General features: G+C 53.7%; 2 protein-coding genes across 2 annotated transcripts; both read right to left on the reverse strand.

Moving 5' to 3' along the window:
* Positions 353–2,027, reverse strand: FAM89B (family with sequence similarity 89 member B). Its single transcript, XM_021082853.1, has 2 exons — positions 1,591–2,027; positions 353–1,174 (listed from the first exon to the last, which is right to left on the reverse strand). Exons 1-2 carry the CDS (start codon positions 1,888–1,890, stop codon positions 896–898), a joined length of 579 nt encoding a protein of 192 aa, XP_020938512.1. The 5' UTR covers positions 1,891–2,027; the 3' UTR covers positions 353–895.
* SSSCA1 (Sjogren syndrome/scleroderma autoantigen 1) lies at positions 353–4,085 on the reverse strand. Its single transcript, XM_021082852.1, has 5 exons — positions 3,979–4,085; positions 3,732–3,883; positions 3,515–3,599; positions 1,591–3,115; positions 353–1,184 (listed from the first exon to the last, which is right to left on the reverse strand). The coding sequence occupies exons 1-4, from the start codon at positions 3,995–3,997 to the stop codon at positions 2,772–2,774; spliced, it is 600 nt and encodes a 199-aa protein (XP_020938511.1). The 5' UTR covers positions 3,998–4,085; the 3' UTR covers positions 353–1,184; positions 1,591–2,771.

The following is a 20,975-nucleotide window of genomic DNA, read 5'->3' on the forward strand; positions in this document are numbered from 1 at the left end:
CGCCCCAACTCCGCCCCCACTCGGGTGGAAAGTTTCTCTCCTCAAGCAGGGCGGCTCCTACTCCTTCCTTCCCGGCGGGCCAGGAAAGCCCAAAGCGAGTAGGGAGGGGGGCTGGGCTCCAGGCCTCCGACCACAGAGGGGAAGTGACTCGCTCGCAGTCACACAACCGCGGGTCCAGGATGGGCCAGCTTGGAAGGCTCGGCAACTCTGCTCAGGGAGCGAGGATTCGCACCCTGCCACCGCCAAGCCTCTTCCACTCGGAGGTCTCGGGCGCCATCTGCCGGCAGAGCGTGGGGCAGCACCTGCCAGAAACATCTTTCCGCTCCAAAACCAGACAGTCAGAACACACTAATGCCGAGAGAGTATTTATTTATCTAGGCGCCCAGGAGGATGGCCCCTAAACTTAAATATCTAGCACGGAGCTTTGGCCCTCCTGGCCATGGGTGGGTGCAGGAATGGGTCCTGGAGCCCTTGTCTAAGGCAGTGGAACCCAGGGACCAGAGGAGGGATGCCCCTGAGCCAGCAGCTGCCAAGGGCAGCAAAAGATTAAGAGATAGGAGCCAGGCACTCATCCCAATCCCAGAGATGTCAAGGAGAGTGCCCGATGTTTTGGACCCACAGCCAAACTGAAGGTTGGCCAAGCTGAAGTGCACGCAGGTGGGAGAAGAGGAGGTCCAGTGCCATGGGCAGAGGCTGTAGCCCAGGTACCTGCCCCAGTGCCAGCTAACTCAAGACAGGAGAGGGTAGGCAGTTTTAGCTCTGAGGGGCCCAGGCCTTGCCCTCCTGTGAGGTGAGGTGGTATGGGGGAAAGCAGGCACTAGAGTCTGAGTACTTGCTGAGGGATGAATTTCTGAGCCTTTTGCCTGGGTGCCTGCCCCCCCACACCCTTAGCTCTTCAGAGGCTGATGTGGAAGGCATCCTGCAGCCACTGGTCTCGGGCATTGTGCGTCTGGGGCACAGTGAGGGGTGGCGGGTCCGGGGGCAGGCTGGCATCAGGAGGCTCGTCATCATCAGATAGGCCAGCATCAGGTGGGTAGGAACTGTCTGAGTGCAGAGAGGATGACAGGTCCTGGCACAGGCTCAAGTCTTGGCACAGGTGCTTGTAGTCCTGGATTGACTCGTACAGGCCCCACAGCTGGCATAACAGGGACATGTCCAGCTGCCGCAGGCCCACCTGCAAAAGACTGAGAATGGGCTAGGGTTGGGGTCCGAGCCACCCTCAGCCCAAGCCACAGTCCTAGTCAATCTTCCCACACCTTCTGAAGCACAGGTTTTTGTGGGCGTCAGACGCTATCTGCAAGTTTCAAATCTTTAGTCAAGTCACTAACACCCATCTGCAAAAGACAGCAGTCGTCTGGAATGGAATGAAATCACTCCAGTGAATTACTTAAAAATACATGGTAACTATTGCCATAAGCAGTAACTGTAATTATTGTTACCGTATCCCCTCTGACCCAACAGGCTTCTGCAGATCCTCCAGACCCAGACCGCGCTTTGCCTCTGCGCTCTGCCCCGCCCCGGCACCCCTCAAGCTCGCTGGCAGCTCCCATCGCCCCCCAAGGCCCAGCTGACCAAGGCCCAACTACTCACCATCTCTTTGCGCAACGCCGCTAGCGCCGAGTCGAGGTTGACAGGACGACGCGGGCCGGGGGGACCAGCGGCACTTCCCGCGTTGGCGGCGCCGGCAGCATAGCGGGGCCCGTCCGGGACGCGGGCGGCGCGGCTCAGCTCATCGTGGATGCGGCTGCGCTGGCTGTAGACGCGTTCCAGCTCCCGCCACGAGCCCCCGCTCGCGTTGAGAAGACCGCTGAGGCCGCGCGGTAGCGGCGGGAGACCCGCCAGGGTGCAGCCCGTGCCGCCCTGCGCCTCGGCCGAGGGCAACCCATTCATGGCCGGGCCGATACAAAGGATGACACCGCCTCCTTCCCTCCAACGCTCCGCCCGGGCCGCCGCCCGCAGGCCCCCGCACCCGCGGCCCCGCCAGCCGAGCCCAGCCGCCGCCCGCAGGCCTTGCTTTGTTCCAGCCCGGACTCCTCCGGCTCCGCCCCCGCCCCGCCCCCGTGCAGGCGGGGCCTCTCTTAAAAGGGCAACGGTTTGTGGGCCCAAGTTGCCCCAAGTCGCAGCAGGAGGAGCAGGGTGAAAAAGCGGAGGGAGGAAGCCAAAAGCAGAGGGTGCGGTTTCTTGGCGGTTCTTTCTGACACCCACCCCCAACACTCTGCCCAGTTATAACTGTTAAGGAAAAGGATTTTTCTAAAAGGGGGTAACAAGGATGAGGAGACTGGGGTTGAGTCCATACTTTGTCCCTCACGTGCAACCTGATACCCTAGTCTGGGCCTGACGTGGGATAGGATGATGGTATTGGGATGCAGGATGCTCGGGGAAAGAAGGAGAAGCTGCCAAGGGGACTGGAACCCCAGATCTCACTTGAGGGTGGAGAATGAGCCCTGGATGGCTGAGGAGGCTGCAGGGGTGCTGTGGAGGGCCACACCTAGTTTCCGCTTTTAAGGAGGTTGTGGCCTCCTCCTCAGAAAAAAAGTATCACACCGTTCTCTGCCTCCTCCATCATCTCTATAGTTGGGAAACTGAGCAGAAACAAGCCCAACTCATCTCTCAGGGCATCAAGGAGAACAGACTGTGACAGCACGAGAGGCCAAAGGTAGGAAAAAGACGACTGGAGCTGGGGCTTGCATGCACACTTAGAACCAAGAAAAGAACAAACCACACAAGAGGAATAGCTGTTTTTCTAGAGGATTCTTCTCAGGAGGGGTCTTTTAGGGTTGCAGCTGCTGCAGGCTGCGCAGGGCTTCAGCACAAGCCCGGATAAGGCTACACAGCTGGATGCTCGTCTCCAGGGAGGTGCTAGAGCCCAGCTCAGCTGAGGCCCAGGCCAGCTTCTGCAGGAGAGCCTCCCGTGTGCAGGCCACAACTTCAGCATTTGGAGGCACAGCAGGAGGGGGCGGCCCCTGGACTGCCTTGAGCCCTGCTGCAGCTCCCTCACAGTGCTCTGGACGGGGGACTGGGGGCTGAGGGGCTGGCCGAGAGCCTAACGGGGGCTCCGAAGCAGAGGCGAGCTGGTGCTCCCGAGCTTGGGAGAGGGCAGCCTGGGCATTCAGAGCTAAAAGAGGAGAAAGCCAGTGGAATGGTCAGGATACCTGGCCTGCCTCAGCCCCGAGCCACCTCCCTACTCTTTACTTTTACACTGTTCTGCTCTTTCTGTTCTTCAGAAGTTTTCCCTGCCCCTGTGTAAGGCAACTCATTCCTTTTCTTCTCTGTATCAATTATTTATGTCCTTGCTTCATCTCTCTCATCAGAATTATGCCTAATTAAGCTCAGACTCTCCCATGGTGTTGGGCACACAGTGTAGGTTTTAGTGCTTTTACTCAACGAGTGGTCCTTTCTAGAGCTGAAAGGAGAAAGCACCTTACCCCCGCCCATCAATCATCTTCCAGGCCTACTGTACTGTTCCTGAGCCTCTATCACCACACTTCTTCACCAAGCACACTCGATCCCTCACCCGGATTATCTTTATCCACGTCTGAATCGAGCTCCTGACAAGCCACGCAGTAGATTTTCCGCTGTTTGTCTTGGAGGAGGATCGTCTAGGAGCCAGAAAGCATACGGGGCAGGGGTGAGACGCTAGGCGATGCGGTCCAGAGTGGAGACTTGAGGAAGGGCCGTGCGGCCTAGCCCACGGCCCCATCCTGGTTCCCACGTCCCGAGTCTCTCCTCACCCCGCAGTCCGCGCACGTCTCGCCCAGCATGCGGTAACCACGCAGCAGGTAGTCGCCCATGAGCCGGGAGATGCGATCCTGCCGCTCCCGCCGCGCTTGCAGCACCTTCGTCTCCGCTTCAGTCGGGGGCTCCCAGGAGAAATCGTCGACTTCTGGGGGAAGAGAGGCATGAAGGGTTGAGGGTTTTGCTGAAGCAGACTGCCTCCCGTACCCCGCAACCACCGGCCCCCGCAGCCCAAGTTCTCACCAGCGCCGTTCAGAGCCATGTTGCCGTTGTCGCCGATAGACTTACCGGAAGTGACGCACAAGCAGAGCGCCCTCCTCTTGGCCCCGCCCCCTCGTGTTGGGCGGAGGAAGAGGGCGGAAATGCGCTCACTGTGCTCCTCTGACGTCACGATGCCCAGAGTGGGGCGTGTCTGCCGCAGACTGGAACCTGTCCCGCTGGCGCGGCTCTCGGTGAGAGCTCCGGGAAAAAACTTTTCGACTGGTGGGGCCTCAGGAGCGGCGTCTCCGTGATACCACCGCTTAGGTCGCAGGACCCGGAAGTGGCTGTGTACGGTCGCCCTTCCTGCCTGCTGCGGATGGCTGGAGAAATCTCCGCTGGCCTCCACCTCCCCCGGGGTTTCTCTTTCCGCACTGGCGGGACCTGGGGCCAGCCGGGAAGTGACATTATCTCAATAACGACACTCTTGATAATAACAAATGGCCCCTTACACACGCGTGGAGCCTCTTGAGACCTCAAGCGCTTCTCACTTCAACTGGCAAGGCAGGCCAGGCGGCGATCGTTCTCGCTTTCTATACCTTTCCGCCTATTTCAAGATCCCTCCCTTTCTACAGTTTTTTGTAGTCCAGTTGGCCTACCCCCTACTCCCCTCCAAGGCCTGGTGATGATGCAAAGGCAGCCCCTAAACAGACTTTTTGTTTTGTTGAAGTTTGGACCCTCAAAAAGAAAAAACAAATCTGGAGCTGTGGCTGTGCTGGGCGTGCGCAGTCGATTCCATGCTGTAGGGTGGGGCTGAGGGGCTTGCTACACGTGCCTGTGACCTTACCCTCTTTGGGTGGGGTGCTGTTCAAGTTATTAGTGCTCCCTGGACATTGGCCTTGGTGATTTTTTTTCTCTTTGTTCTTTTTCCATACACGTCCTCTCCCTGAATACGTTTGGAGAGGACAGGTGGAGCAGGCAGTGTCCTCAGAGGGCAGCCCTAGGGTCTCAGGGCTGTACACCAAGGCAATGGGGAAGGAGCTAGGACTTAGCCACCCCCCCCACCCCTCACCCCCACCAATCTCATTGGCAATCTCCTTTGAGAGCACATGCTTTCAGATTTTTGTCTTGGGTTTTTGTTTTTGTTTTTTTGTTTCTGGCTGTGCTACAGCATGGGGAAGTTCCAGGGCCAAGGATAGAGCCCAGACCACAGTAGTAACCTGAGACACAGCAATGACAATGCAGGATCATCAACCCACCAGACCACCAGGGAACTCCTCACAGTCTTAAGGGAGTTTTTTTTTGTGTGGTTTTTTTGTTTTTTGTTTTGTTTGTTTGTTTGTTTTTTGTCTTTTTAGGGCCCCACCCGCAGCCTATGGAGGTTCCCAGACTAGGGGTCCAACTGGAGCTGTTGCTGCCGGCCTATGCCAGAGCCACAGCAACACCAGATCCAAGCATGTCTGTGACCTACACCACAGCTCACAGCAATCCTTAATCCTTAATCCACTGAGCGAGGTCAGGGATCGAACCCACAACCTCATGGTTCCCAGTAGGATTCATTTCTGCTGCGCCACAACGGGAACTCCTTAAGGGAGTTATAAGGGAGCTTTGACCTGCTTAGGAAGATTTCCTTGAGACAAACTCCCATAGGAAACCATAGATGAGACATTTATTACTTGTTGGTCTCATATTGTCTTAGGAGGGATTTGCAGTGCTGGTACAGGTGACCCAAGGAAATCTAGACAAATTCTTGTGATCAACTCCATTGCCCTAGAAAACTACGCTGGCCCTTCTATTAAAACAAGGCAAAAATGAGATGCTGTTATAAAAGTGGGACAAAAATACCCTCTATCGAGGTGATCTCCCTTAAAAGACACAGTTGGAGCTCCTGTCGGGTGCAGTGGAAACTAATCCGACTAGTATCCATGAGGATGTGGGTTCAATCCCTGGTCTCACTCAGTGGGTCAGGGATCCGGTGTTGCTGTGAGCTGTGGTTTAAGTCACAGACATGACTCGGAACCTGTACTGCTGTGGCTGTGGTGTAGGCCAGCAGCTGTAGCTCTGATTTGACCCCTGGAACTTACATATGCCGTGGGTGCGGCCCTAAAAAGCAATAAATAAATAAATAAATGTCTCAGCTGTGCAAGTTCAGCCCAAGTCCTGACAGACATCTATAAAAAACTCCATACAACAACAGCAGAAGCCATATTCTTCTCAAAAACACATGGAACATTCTCCAGGAAAGACCATATATTAGACCATAAAACCAATCTCAATACATTTAAAAGGGTTGAAATCATACAAAGTATATTCTCGGGTCATGGTGGAATGATATTAGCAATCAATAACAAGGAAATTTGGGAAATTCACAAATATATGGAAATTAAACGGCTTCTTAAATTAATGGGTCATAGAAGAAATCTTGTGGGAAGTTAGAAACTACTTTGAGATTAATGAAAATGAAAGCATGACATACCGAAACTTGTGAGATACAACCAAAGCAGCGGTTAGATAGAAATTTATACGAAAAAAAAAAAAATTTGGAGTTCCCGTCGTGGCGCAGTGGTTAACGAATCCGACTAGGAACCATGAGGTTGCAGGTTCGGTCTCTGCCCTTGCTCTGTGGGTTAACGACGGTCCCTGCCCTTGCTCTGTGGGTTAACGACCTGTTGTTGCCATGAGCTGTGGTGTAGGTTGCAGATGCGGCTCGGATCCCACGTTGGGTGGCTCTGGCGTAGGCCAGTGGCTACAGCTCCGATTCAGCCCTTAGCCTGGGAACCTCCATATGCCGTAGGAGCGGCCCAAGAAATAGCAAAAAAGACCGAAAAAAAAAAAAGAAATTTATAATTGTATATTCTTATATATATATATATATATATATATATATAATTTTTTTTTGTCTTTTTAGCTATTTCTTGGGCCACTCCCACGGCATATGGAGGTTCCCAGGCTAGGGGTTCAATTGGACCTGTAGCTACCGGCCTATGCCAGAGCCACAGCAACGCGGGATCCGAGCCGCGGCTGCAACCTACACCACAGCTCATGGCAACACCAGGTCGTTAACCCACAGAGCAAGGGCAGGGACCGAACCCGCAACCTCATGGTTCCTAGTCGGATTCGTTAACCACTGCGCCACGACGGGAACTCCCGTATATTGTTACATTAAAAAAAAAAAGGCATTCCCGCTGTGGCTCAGCAGGTTAAGAATCTGACTAGTATCCATGAGGATGCAGGTTAGATCTCTGGCCTTCTTCAGTGGGTTAAGGATCCAGCGTTGCTGTGGCCTGTGGCATAGGTTGCAGACATGGCTTGGCTCTGGTATTGCCGTGACTGTGGTGTAGGCTGGCAGCTGCAGCTCGGATTTGACCCCTAGCCTGGGAACTTTCACATGCCTCAGGTGTGGCCATAAAAAAAGCAAACAAAAGAAAAAAGCCTTACATCAACAACCTAACCTTCCTCCTTAAGAAACCAGAGAAAGGGTGTTCCCGTCGCGGCTCAGCACTTGGCGAACCCAACAAGCATCTGTGAGGACTTGGGTTTGATTCCTGGCCTCACTCAGTGGGTTAAGGATCCCGTGTTGCTGTGGCTGTGGTGTAGGCTGGTGGCTACAGTTCCAATTGGACCCCTAGTCTGGGAACCTCCATATGCCTCAGGTGTGGGCAAAAAGACAAAAAAAGACCAAAAAAAGAAAAAAAGAAAAAAAAAGAGAGAGAGAAAGAAACCAGAAAAAGGAGTTCCTGTTGTGCCTCAGCAGTAACGAACTGGACTAATATCCGTGAGGACACGGGTTCCATCCCTGGCCTCGCTCAGTGGGTTAAGGATCTGGCGTTGCCATGAGCTGTGGTGTAGGTCACAGACATGGCTCAGATCCCATGTTGCTGTGGCTGTGGCACGGGCTGGCAGCTGCAGCTCCAATTGGACCCCTAGCCTGGGAACTTCCATACATGCAAGTGCAGCCCTAAAAAAAAAAAAAACTCAAACTCCTGGTCCACACACCTCAGCTCAGTACAGCAGTTCGATCACTGAACGTGGCCGCCCCGGGGATGGGGCTCTCTCCTCTGGGCCATGTCCTTCGTTATGATCAAGATGAGAAGGGTGGGCTTCGTATAAACCGGTTTTAAAAATGTAGGGTTCCATGCTCACCATCCTTGGAAAGAATGCTGCTTTCTCTCCCTTCACCTGGCTGGTGCAACTCTGGGTGGCAGCCCAGTCAGAAAGGGGCCTCGCCGATTCTCGTTACACCCTGGTTCAACCTCCTAGGTTCTCTCGTTGGATGGACACGGTCCTGGATCATGAGAACTTGGAGTGCTCGGCGTGGACACCTCTCGCTTTGAGTCCCCCTGACGGTGGCCCACTTGTAAAGTGTGGGACATATCGGCTCCCTACGTATTTTATAAAAATGGTCTTGGGAGTTCGCGGGTGGTCTAGTGGTCAGGATTAGGTGCTTTCAGGGGTGCGGCCCAGGTTCAATTCCTGGCCTGGGAACTGAGAGCCCACATCAAAGCCACTGGCTGCCACAACCAGAAAAGAAACAGCGTTCTTGTCCTCCTTGCACCTGACCCGTCAGAGACTGGGAGAAAGGTGAAGTTCTAACTCTTGGAATCATCGCTGATTTTGTGACAGTGGAGGGAGAACAGCAACTATGGTACCTGGGGAGGCACCTCAGACCCTGGGAGAAATGCGGGAAAGAAAGACATTAATAGGAGTTCTCGTTGTGGCGCAGTGGTTAATGAATCCGACTAGGAACCATGAGGTTGCGGGTTCGGTTCCTGCCCTTGCTCAGTGGGTTAACGATCCGGCGTTGCCGTGAGCTGTGGTGTAGGTTGCAGACGCGGCTCGGATCCCTCGTTGCTGTGGCTCTGGCGTAGGCCGGTGGCTACAGCTCTGATTCAATCCCTAGCCTGCGAACCTCCATATGCTGCAGGAACAGCCCTAGAAATGGCAAAAAGACAAACAAACAAACAAAAAAAGAAAGGCATTAATAATCTTTGTCTTTGCAAACCACGGGGAGTCTTCTTCCCTAAGAAAGCCATCTTGATCCAACGTGTCCAAACCGTGGCACGTGTCTTAAGTGTCCCTGACCGCTCCTCTAGACCGTTCCAACCTTGATTTATTTCACTGCCATTCTGTTGAAGCTGACCAAGAGAGTAGAAGCAGCAGGGGTGGCCTCAGCTCCTGTACCTCCCACATAAAATACCTGCCAACACCATCACCTCCAGATAGAGTCCCCATACCCTGTCCTCACCTCTCAGCAATGCCATGGAGTGGATAAATGCCATCTGGCTGGTGCCAAGGACAAATAGGATGGATTGGACTAACTGCCCTTTGCCAGGCCCTCCAAAAAGAAGGACTAGATTGAATTATTTGGATTGGCCTGGGAGCCCTAAGTCCTGCCAACTTGCAGGGAGACGCCGTCAACCTGTGCCCCCCCCCCACCAAGTGATGTAAGTCCCTCTCAGGGGCACCATGTTTCTTCCCAGAAGCACCACGTGTACCCTTGAGATTGTCCAATCTACATGGAAGTCACATGTTAACTTGCCTCTCTCCTGAAAACAGAGTGACTTGAAATTTATCCTTGACTTTTCTTGAAAACTAACATGTGAGCCTGCCACAGGTTCCGGCACACTGGCAGAAGACAGGAGATTCCTGGGTCAGACATCCCTGTTACTCACGGCCAGAAGCATTCATCCAGGTAGAGCAGGACATATCATCGCACAGACTCTGGCCTGCAAGAAGAAATCCAGAAGGATCCTATCATCCACGGCAGCCGTGGCCAGTGAATTGAGGCTGTCCTGCGTGCTTTCCACGCCAAGGTGGAAAGGCTGATACAGAGAATCAATGAGCAAGGCTTTCTCAGAATAGAAGTTTTACGGATTTGTTCAGCTGGAAGGCACAGTTGAGGTCAGTAGTGCAAGTTGGCTTCATCCTGCTGCTTGGAGCCCCGTTGGTAGTGGCTTGAATTAAATGCTCTATGAAGAATTCCCTGTGGCACAGTGGGTTGAGGATCTGGCATTGTCAGAGCAGTGCAGTGGCTCAGGTCACTGCTGTGGCCGTGGACTTGATCCCTGGCCCAGGAACTTCCGCATGCCCTGGGTGGGGCCAATACATAAATAGATAAATAAACTCATTTCAAAAATAAAATTAAAAATTGGAGTTTCCATTGTGGCTCAGCAGATTGAGAACCCAACTGGTATTCATGAGGTTGCGGGTTCGATCCCTGGCTGGCCTTGCTCAGAGGGTGAAGGATCCGGTGTTGCTGCGAGCTGTGGCACAGGTCACCGATGGGCTCAGATGTGGCATTGTTGTGGCTGTGGCATAGGCCAGCAGCTACAGCTCTGATTCAATCCGAAGCCCTGGAAATTCCATATGCCACGGGTGCGACCCTAAACACACACACACACACACACACACACACGAAATGAAATAAATTAAATTAAAAATAAATGCCATATGCAACAAATTAAACAGATTTCATCCTTAGCCTCCGTTGATCAGATTTGTCAAGAGAGTGGTGAACGCGTGGGAAGATTTGCCAAAAGCCAGGACAGTGTAGAAATGAGGGTTGGCTGTTATTGTAAGGCAATTCTCCAGGGGTCTCTTGCGTTTCTGCACATTTTGCAAGCGAGGCACCGACAGCCTTTGTCCTGGACTCTCTTCTCAAGGATGTCGGTACAGGGAGTGGTCATGGAAGATGGAGACGGAATCTCCCTCCAGAGCAAAGGGCAGCCACTAGAAAGACTTGGGTTCTTAAGTTCAGGGTCCACTCCCACACCACCATTCACCGTGTGCAGGCATCCCCCCGGGCCATTGGTGCCACGACCTTGGGGTCTGGGGGACAAGAGGACAGATGTCAATATGCTGGCCATCATGCTCTTTACTGTGCCATGAATTGTAAGGTCCTTTGTCCCCGACCCAGGAATCTCCTGTCTTCTGCCAGCGTGCAGGAACCTGCGGCAGGCTCACTTGCTAGTTTACCAAGAGGGCAAAACTCGCAGACCTGTCACAGTCCTTGATGAGGGGTGAGCACGTGGAAGGACTCCGAAGCGCTGGTGCTCCGATGCCTTCGGAGCAGTCGTGGTGGCAGACCGACTGTCTGGGAAGCAGCAGGCTCGGGCTGGGCTCTTTCAGACCCTTCCCTATGCTCATGTGAGCCAGCCCGACAGCTGTCCCTGCCTGTGGCGCAGCAGACACAGCAGGAGTTAGGCCTCTGCCTGCATGACAGCACATACCTCGGAGGCATATTCACACACAGCTCAGGAACAGGCCTGACTTCTGCCCGCCTCATTCGCCAGATCAGGTTCCCACGGCGCTGAGTGGCCTGGGCTGTGTAGCCATGGCTCTGAAAATCGTAACTGATGTCACTGTATTGTCGCACTAAGAGGCATCCAAAATGGGGCAACTTTTCCTCTTGTTTGTTCCTCGCAATGTGAATTGAGCTGATATAGTTGTAAAAACAAGAAAGGCCCGGAGTTTCCGTCGTGGCACAGTGGTTAACGAATCCGACTAGGAACCATGAGGTTGCGGGTTCGGTCCCTGCCCTTGCTCAGTGGGTTAATGATCCGGCATTGCCGTGAGCTGTGGTGTAGGTTGCAGACGCGGCTCGGATCCCGAGTTGCTGTGGCTCTGGCGTAGGCCAGTGGCTACAGCTCCGATTCGACCCCTAGCCTGGGAACCTCCATATGCTGCGGGAGTGGCCCAAAGAAATAGCAAAAAGACAAAAAAAAAAAAAAAAAAAAAAAAGAAAGGCCTAGATGATACAGTAATAAAAATAATAAAACTAGGGAGTTCCTTTTGTGGCTCAGTGGTTAAGAATCCCAACTAGGATCCATGAGGATGTGGGATCAATCCCTGGCATCACTCAGTGGGTTAAGGATCTGGCATTGCCAGGAAGTGCGGTGTAGGTTGTAGATGCGGCTCGGATCCCTTGTTGCTGTGACTGTGGCATAGACAGGCAGCTGCAGCTCCAATTCGACCCCTAACCTGGGAACTTCCATGTGCTATGGGTGCAGCCTTAAAAAAAAAAAAAAAAAATTCAACTTTTGATGTGTTTTCCCTTTGGCACAGGCACTGTGCTAAGAGCTTGAATCCTCAGAACGGTGCTGTGAGTGAAGTCTTACCATCATCATTCCAATTTACAGATGGAGAAGCTGAAGCCTGGACAGGTGAAAAGATTTAGATACAGTCACTCTGCTGGGATGTGGCAGGGCTGGGACTCCATCTAAAGCCTGTTTCTCACCAGGGGACTTTTCCTGGATTCAGAAGGTAGAGAAGGATGGTTGGACCGAAGCCCCTCTCTGACAGGTCAAGCGTGAAAATGGTTCATTTCATTTTCTGGTCCCATCTCTCCGTGCCCCTCAGCACAGTAGGGCACATCAGCGGGACCTGCTTTTTTTTTTTTTTCTTTTCGCAGCCACACCTGCAGCATATGGAAGTTCCCGGACTAGGGGTCAAATCGGAGCTGCTGCTGCTGCTGGCCTACACTAGCCACACCAGATCCCTAACGCATTCATCGAAGCCAGGGATGGAACATGCCTCCTTATAGAGACAATATCCGGTCCTTAAGCCACTGAACCACACGGGAACTCCAATGTGACAGCCACTTTCAGTAAAGTGACTTTGGAGAAAGAGTCAGGGCAGAATTGTCCCCTCCAGGCCTTTGAAATTTCCAACCATCGCCTTTAGAACCCATCACCCCCCGGGACCATTTCTTTCTTCAGAGTCTAGAAGCTTCTCAAAGACTTTCAGAACTCAGAGAGGTGTCATAGAGCCTGGTGCACAGTCAGCTTTCTTTCAGCGGTATTCTCCCCCTCCTCACAGGCAGCCCTGCTCCCCGCCCCACCCCGGCAGCCCATCGTGGACCCCAGACCAGGTGATGAAAAAAGCTAGTGTATACTGAGTACCTGCCGTGTGGCCAGCATCCACTAAGGGCTTTATGAATTTCAGCTCCTTTGCTTCTCTGTCCAAAAATAAGGATGGAAATTCCCTTGTGGCCCAGTGGGTTAAGGTTCCAACATTGTCACGGCAGCAGCTTGGGTCATCAGCCAAAAAATGAAAATAAACAAAAATAAATAAATTTGGGGAGTCCCCATTGTGGCTCAGTGGGTTAAGAATGGGTTCAGTATCCATGAAGATGCAGGTTCAATCCCCAGCCTCACTCAGTGGGTTAAGGATCTGGAGTTGCCAAAAGCTGTGGCCTAGATCACAGATGCCGCTTGGATCCTGAGTTGCTGTGACATAGGCCTGCTGTTGCAGCTCCAATTGGACCCCTAGCCTGGGAACTTCCATGTGCTGCCATAGGTGTGGCCCTAAAATGGAAAAAATAAAAATATAAATAAATAAAATTTTGGGGGGTCCCTTTATTTTTTTAGGGCTGCACCCACGGCAGGTGGAGGTTCCTAGGCTAGGGGTCCAATCAGAGCTGTACCTGCCGGCCTACACCACAGCCACAGCAATACCAGATCCAAGCCACATCTTCGACCTACACCACAGCTCACGGTAACACCAGATCCTTAACCCACTGAGTGAGGCCAGGGATCGAACCCTCATCCTCATGGGTGCTAGTTGGGTTCATTAACAGCTGAGCCATGACGGGAATGCCAATAAATTTTTTAAAATGAGGAAAGGCGGCAGAGAGAAGATGGAGAATTTTCCAGGTTCACACAGCTGGTGCAGGAAAATCAAAATCCCCAAAACAACCGCTGTGTTATGCTGCCCCCTGAAATGTAAGTTCCATTACGCAGGCTGCTGCTGCCCTGTCCAGACTATGCCCCCGCCGTTGACCAGCTGTGTGACTTTGGCCAAGCTCCTTGCCTTCTCCAGACCTCAAGAACCCCTCTGCAGGGGTGTTCCTGTCATGGCTCAGGAGAAATGAATCTGACTAGGATCCATGAGGCTGCAAGTTCAATCCCCTGCCTCGCTCAGTGGGTTAAGGATCCTGCGTTGCTGTGGCTGTGGTGTAGGCTGGCAGCTGCAGCTCTGATTTGACCCCTAGCCTGGGAACCTCCATATGCCGCAGGTGCGGCCCTGAAAAAACAAAAGACAAAAGAAAACAAAAACCCCTCTGCAGGACATTTCAGCAGTCTGCACATTTCCGGGGCTGGGGCTCTTCCTCGTCCCATGCCAGCAGAGCTCCTCATGGTCCTCAGGACCCCTCCTCTCTTTCGGACATTTGTGGGACCCTCTCACTCCTCCCTCCCAGGAGCACCGTGTAGGGCTCGGGTCAGGCCAGCTCAAATTCAATCCTCATATCTTACTCACCAGGTGATCTTAGTCTAATTATTTTGCCTTTCAGAGCCTCGGTTTCCCCTTGGCAGGGTCATTAGGAGGGTGAACAACATGCCAGTGCAAGGTGCATGGTAAACGATGGGCGCTCCTGTCGTCTCTGTTCATTCAATCAACAAACTTCAGCACCTTCTGTGTGCCAGGCCCTGGGCTAGTATCTGGAGGCAAAGCAGTGCCTTCCTGGGAGGGCGGAGAGACAATAAGTAACCAAATCCTTAAAGAAGACTGTTTCAGGAGTTCCCACTGTGGCTCAGCGGTAACAAACCCGACTAAGTATCCATGGAGATGTGGGTTTGATCCCTGGCCCCACCCAGTGGGTTAGGGAGCCAGCATTGCCATGAGCTGAGGTATAGGTCGCAGACACCGCTTGGATCCAGCGTTGCTGTGGCTGTGGTGTAGGCCGGCAGCTGCAGCTCTGATTTGCCCCCTAGCCTGGGAACGTCCATAGGCCACACATTCGGCCTTAAAAAAAAAGTTTCAGGCTCTGATGAGAACGAGCAGGAGACAAACAGCTGATGTGACCCAGAGGGCCAGGGCCAGCTGTTTTAGAGAAAGGGAGGCAGGAACCTGAGATGTGAAGGATCAGCCCCATGCAGAGGCGGGAGCTTGAGGCATAGAGGACCTTGTGGGCCCAGGCGCATGGAGGGAAGCTGCTGGAGGTGGATTTTTTTTTTTTTTTTTTTGGCCATGCGCAGGGCACATAGAAGTTCCTGGGCCAGGGATCAAACCCAAGCCACAGCAGGGACTTAAGCCTTTGCAGTGACAACACCGGATCCTTAATCTGCTGGGCCACCAGGGAACTCCCTGCTGGATGTTTTTTAAGCTGAGAAGGAGTATGGTTGGACTTAGGTGTTTGCTTTTAAATTTTATTGGACTATAGTTGACTTACAATGCTGTGCTAGTTTCAGGTGTACAGCAAAGCGAATCAGTTATACGTATACATATATCCATTCTGCTTCAGATTATTTCCCTGTCTATGTTATGACAGAATATTGAGTAGATTTCCCTGTGCTGTACAGTAGGTCCTTATCACCATCTATTTTATATGGTGTAATGTGTACATGTTAATCCCAAACTCCTAATTTTTCCCTCCCTGGCCCCGAATTAAGTTTTATTTATCTTTTTAACAGAGGAGTGGCAGAGATCAGTATGTATTATTATTTATTTACTTTTATTATTTTTGTCTTTTGTCTTTTTAGGGCCATATCCTTGACATATGGAGGTTCCCAGGGTTGAATCAGAGCTGTAGCCACTGGCCTACACCACAGCCATAGCAACGCTGGATCTGAGCCATGTCTGCGACATACCCCACAGCTCATGGCAACACCAGATCCTTAACCCACTGAGTAAGGCCAGGAATTGAATCCGAAACCTCATGGTTCCTAGTCGGATTCGTTTCCACTGCACCATGACCAGAACTCCACTAGTCGGATTCATTAACCATTGAGCCATGACAGGAACTCCTGTATTATTATTTAGAAAAAAATATTGTTTGGGGTTCCTGTCGTGGTTCAGTGGTTAACAAACCCGACTAGTATCCATGAGGATGCACGTTCCATCCCTGGCCTCGCTCACTGGACTAAGGATCCAGCGTTGCCGTGAGCTGTGGTGTAGGTCGAAGTTGGGGCTCGGATCCTGCACTGCTGTGGCTGTGGTGTAGGCTGGCAGCTTCAGCTCCGATTCATCCCCTAGCCTGGGAACCTCCATATGCTGCAGGTGCAGCCCTTAAAAGAAAAAGAAATTTTTGGGCTGTGCCCATGGCATGCCAAAGTTCCCAGGCCAGGAATTAAACCAGGGGCACAGCAGTGACCTGAACCACATTCACTAGGGAACTCCCTGGAATTAAGTTTCTTGGGGGCTTTTTATATTTATTTTATTTATTTTTTAAATTGTATTTATTTATTTATTTTGTTTTTCAGGGGTGCCCCCTTGGCATACGGAAGTTCCCAGTCTAGGAGTCGAATCGGAGCTATAGCTGCCGGTCTATGCCACAGCCACAGCAACTCAGGATCTGAACCGTGTCTGTGACCTACACCACAGCTCACGGCAATGCTGGATTGCCAACCCACTGAGCAAGGCCAGGGATCGAAACTGCGTCCTCATGGATACTTATCAGATTCATTTCCATTGTACCACAATAGGAACTCCGTGAAATTAGGTTCTAAAAGGTAACTACGGGGAGTTCCCATTGTGGCTCAGCAGTAACGAACCCAACTCATATCCATGAGGACTTGGGTTCAATCCCTGGCCTTGCTCAGTGGGTTAACGATCTGGCACTGCCGTGAGCTGCAGTGTAGGTCGCCGACACAGCTCCGATCTGGGGTGGCTGTGGCTGCGGCTGTGGCGTAGGCTGGCAGCTATATCTCTGATTCGATCCCTAGCCTGGGAACTTCCATATGCCATGGGTGTGGCCCTAAAAAGACTATATAAATAAATAAATAAATGAATAAATGGTAACCGTGGGAAGTCCCCCTGTGGCACAGTGAGTTAAGGATCTGCCTTGTCCCTGCAGCAGCTTGGGTCACTGATGTGCTCATGGTTCGATTCCTAGCCTGGGAACTTCCACATGCCATGGGCGTGGCCGATTAATTAATTAATTAATTAAAAGTGACTCCGGCACCAGGTGGAGGAAGGACGGGGCAGGCAGAAATGGTAATTGGGAGACCCATTAGGCGGCAGAAGGAGTCCAGACTGACCACAGAGGGCTCGGTCTCCTTGGACTCTCAGGAGAACTTGCACCTAGGAGGCGTGACGGCATCCTGGTAGATTCTAGGAGGATGGAGTGTCTGGTGTGGTGACACAGGAGATGCGGACAGAAAAGGTGAACAGGCCATGGAGACCACCTTCACGGGACTGTCACAGTCCGCCCTGCAGATCCCATCTGCATCCTTGTCTGCCCTGCTTCCTGCCACAAGGCTAACCTTGCGGGCCCCAACCCCTCCCCAGGCCCCCCTTCCCCAAGGCTTCCTTTGGGGCTCGGCCCTGGGAGGCCCAACTGGACCGGAGGAGACTAGGGTGGTATTTATTTCCTCGGCTCCCACTGGCGGCGGGGGGTGGGGTGGGGACAGGTAGTGCCAGTCTCTGCAGAAGGCCACAGCCTCCCACAGGGCAGCCCTCCCCTCCAGCTCCTGTGGCTCCTGGGTTAGGTCAAGACTTGTTGGTTTTGTTTGTTTGTTTGTTTTTGTTTTTTAGGGCCGCACCCACAGCATATGGATGTTCCCAGGCTAGGGGTCCCATCAGAACTGTAGCCACCAGCCTGTGTCACAGCCACGTCCACACGGGATCCGAGCCATGTCTGCAACCTACACCACAGCTCATGGCAATGCCTGGATCCTTAACCCACTGAGCAAGGCCAGGGATTGAACCCACATCCTCATGGATGCTAGTCAGGTTCACTAACCACTGAGCCATGACGGGAACTCCCAAGGTTTGTTGTTTGTTTGCTTGCCACAGCTGTGGCATGTGGAAGTTCCCAGGTTAGGGGTTGAATCCAATCTGCAGCTGCTGGCCTACACCACAGCCACAGCAACTCAGGATCCGAGCCGCATCTGTGACCTATACCATAGCTCATGGCAACACTGGATCCTTAGCCCACTGGTCAAGGCCAGGGATCAAACCCGCATCCTCATGGATACAAGTCAGGTTTGTAAGCCTCTGAGCCACAATGAGAACTCCACTTTTTTTTTTTTTTTTTTTTTGGCCATGCCCAAGGCATATGGAAGTTTCCAGGGCCAGGGATTGAACCCAAGCCACAGCAGTGACAACACCGGATCCTTCACCCACTGAGCCACCAGGGAGTTCCCAGCGTTAGGTTAATGTTAGTCACCCACCCTAGGGTGCCCACTGCTTCCTGCTGGATCCCTGCTGAGCACAAGGCATTTGGTAATGACAGTAGGTAAACTCATTGACCCCACAGCACTGCCAAGCACTGGGCTGGGGTGCTGGCCCTCATGGCTCCGAGTCAGTCCCCCAGCAGCCCCCAGCAAGGGCTGCCTTCACCCCATCCCACTCTCAGTGGCATCAGACACTCTTGGCCACATCCTCCTTCGTCCTCTTGGCTCTTCCTGCACCGCACTCCTGGTTTCCCGCTCTCTGCTCCCTCCAGCTCCAATTTGAGTCACTCCTGACTCTGTCTCCTCTCTCTGACCTGACAGCAGTGACGTCCAGGGTCTGCCCTGAGCCCTCTTCTCTCGAGGAGCTGAGGCCATCCTTCCCTGCGGCTGCAAATGTCTCTGTTGGCTGGGGACCCGAGTCCGTCTCCAGGGCAGACATTCTGTCTGAGCCCCAGGCTCCTGGACTGTTCCACTTGGATCAACACAAGCATCTCAAACTCAGCAAGTCCCGAACAGAGCCCGCCCCCCCCCCCCCCGCCCCTGGTCTCCCTCTCCTCCGTTGCCTTCCTCACCCACCCAGGGGCTCAGGCCAGACACCCGGGAGCCCTTCACAGCACCTGCCTCTGCGGTACCTTCCGCTTCACCTCATCCCCAGATTCCACCTCCCAAACACATCTCCACAACAGCCAAGCTGCATCATCTCTCTTGGGAAGGTGGCAACACACACCCCTTGCCCTGATACGGCCCCCCCTGCAATGGAAATAAAACCTCAACTCCCCACGAGGCCTCCCGCCTCCGGATGCTCTCTCTCTCCCTGGTTCCACCCCGTTGCTCAGCTCGCCTTCTCTCGGTTCCTAGGAGAAGTGAGTCTCTTTTCTAGCCCTCATTCCCACTCCACCCCATGCTCCTATGTAAGTAAATTGTCCGCTGAAGGCCCTTCAATCTCCTGGGGCCTCCTGCAGGCTTTCCCCAGCTGGGCTGGCTTCGCACCCAGTTAACTCCTGCTCCTCCTCCAGCTTCTTTCTGGCTTAAAAGTCCCTTTCTCCCAGGGGCTTCCTGGACCTCCAGGTCCCGCCACTGCCCTTCTTTCCAGCTCCCTGCTCTTCGCTGTCCCAGCACCAACCTCTGTCACAGCTTTCCATGTGGGAAATGATTTACTGTCTGTCTCCTCCAGGACAGAAGCGCCAAGAGGGCAGAGATTGGTTCGACTCTTTAGCAAGAGCATGTGTCAGGTTCCTAGTTTGTTGAATGAATAGATGCCCATTTTACAGGTGAAAAAAACTGAGATTCAGAAAGATTAGGGCTCCAACCCTCATCTGTTTATGCCGTGTTGCAAGGTGAGTCACGGCCTGCTCAAGACAGAGGAGGTCAGGTTCAGATGCGTATGAAGGAGAATAACTACAAAACGCTCAGCCCTGGAGTTCCCATTGCGGCTCAGAGGTAATGAATGTGGCTAGCATCCATGAGGACTTGGGTTCGACTCCTGGCCTCCCTCAGTGGGTTAGAGGGTCTGGATCTGGTGTTGATGTGAGCTGCAGTGTAGGTTGCAGCCTCGCTGTGGCTGTGGCGTTGGCTGGTGGCTACAGCTCTGATTTGACCCCCAGGGCCTGGGAACTTCCCGAAGTCGTGGGTGTGGCCCTAAAAAAGACAAAATAAATAAATAAATAAAACAAAATGCTCAGCCCTACACCTGACCGGTGGTAAACAGTCCTATCTCCTGCCTCAGTGTGTGACCCGAGGGATCGCGGGGCGGGGGGGGGGGGGGCTGCTGCTACACACCCTCCTAGCTCCCCTGGGGTGCAGGATTGTTCCCATCCTACCTTTGCAATTCCCGGCTGTCTGCACAGAGCCTGAGCCCACTGAGCAATTCAGCAGGGGTCCACTAAAGGGTCTCCCTCAGCCCCCGCCCCCTGATAAGCCCACCCTCAAGGGAAAAACCATGAGTTCCTTGCACAGGTGTGCTCGGGGACTTGAAGGCAAGTCCCTGAACCCCCATTCCCTCAGTCAGAGGGCAACCCCTCATCCCCTCGGAGAGAGGGTGTCACCTTGACTTGACTGCGTCGTGTTCTGGTCACGCCCACCCCCTGCTGAGTTCTGTGAGTCAGAGACTGAATCCTAGGGTCTCCTGGCCAGACCCCCTGGGTATGGCGTGGGACCAAGGACACTGCAGCCTTCCAGAGCCTCACTTCCAGACCAGGGGACAGGCCTGGCCCCTCTCCAGCCTTGACCAAACTCAAGCCCCCTCCCTAGCTCCTGCCACCCCCTGCCCTGGGGCCCTGCTGTGCCCCTCCCCAGCCCCGGGGCCCTCAAGCATCACCCCCCTCCTCCCGGCTGTTAGCCTGGGAAGGGGGCCAGGTCCTGAGCTCAGACCTTGGCGATTCCGGAGTGTCTGAGGCCCAGAGCCAGCCCCGCCAGCCCGGCCAGACAAGGCAAAGGGGTGGGGGCAGGGTGGGCACCAGGAAAGCCATTTAGAGGGGGGCGGGCAGGGAAACTGGCTTTCAAGCTTGGTCCTATCGGCTCCTCTCCGGGACCCCAGGGCCGTCTGGCTGGGCCACCGCGGAGGCCCTGGCTAAGGGGTGCTCCCTCCTTGAGTCCTCTGCTTGGAGGGGACTGGACCAGAACTAATGAGAGGTGACTTTGGGGTGGTGAGACAGTCCTGCGCAAAGAAGCAGGGCTCCTGCCCCCCTGGCCTCCCCCAGCCTCGGTGGCCCAATTTGATGCCCGCGGGCCGGAGGTGGGCGCGGGCCTCCCGGCCCCGCCCGGAGGAATCCGGCGGGGCGGCCCGCGGTCCCAGGTGAGGGCCCTCTGGAGCGGGCCCAGCGCGGCGGCGGCGGCGGGTTCCGGCGGGGCGGGCATCTGGGGCGGGGACCGCCCCCAGCCTCCACCCGCCCGCACACCCTCGCTCCCCCAGGCGGCAGCGACGACGCT

Source organism: Sus scrofa, chromosome 2, assembly GCF_000003025.6.
Source record: "Sus scrofa isolate TJ Tabasco breed Duroc chromosome 2, Sscrofa11.1, whole genome shotgun sequence".
In the NCBI taxonomy this organism is placed as follows: Eukaryota; Metazoa; Chordata; class Mammalia; order Artiodactyla; family Suidae; genus Sus; species Sus scrofa.

Excerpts from the sequence above, each read along its gene's own strand:
- SSSCA1 (XM_021082852.1), bottom strand. Across the intron at positions 3,600-3,731 it reads AGACGTGCGCGGACTGCGGG|ACGATCCTCCTCCAAGACAA; the intron begins GTGAGGAGAGAC and ends TCTGGCTCCTAG. Across the intron at positions 3,116-3,514 it reads CGTGGATAAAGATAATCCGG|CTCTGAATGCCCAGGCTGCC; the intron begins GTGAGGGATCGA and ends CTCCTCTTTTAG.
- FAM89B (XM_021082853.1), bottom strand. The coding sequence starts at position 1,890 with ATGAATGGGTTGCCCTCGGCCGAGGCGCAGGGCGGCACGGGCTGCACC. Across the intron at positions 1,175-1,590 it reads CGGCGTTGCGCAAAGAGATG|GTGGGCCTGCGGCAGCTGGA; the intron begins GTGAGTAGTTGG and ends AGTCTTTTGCAG.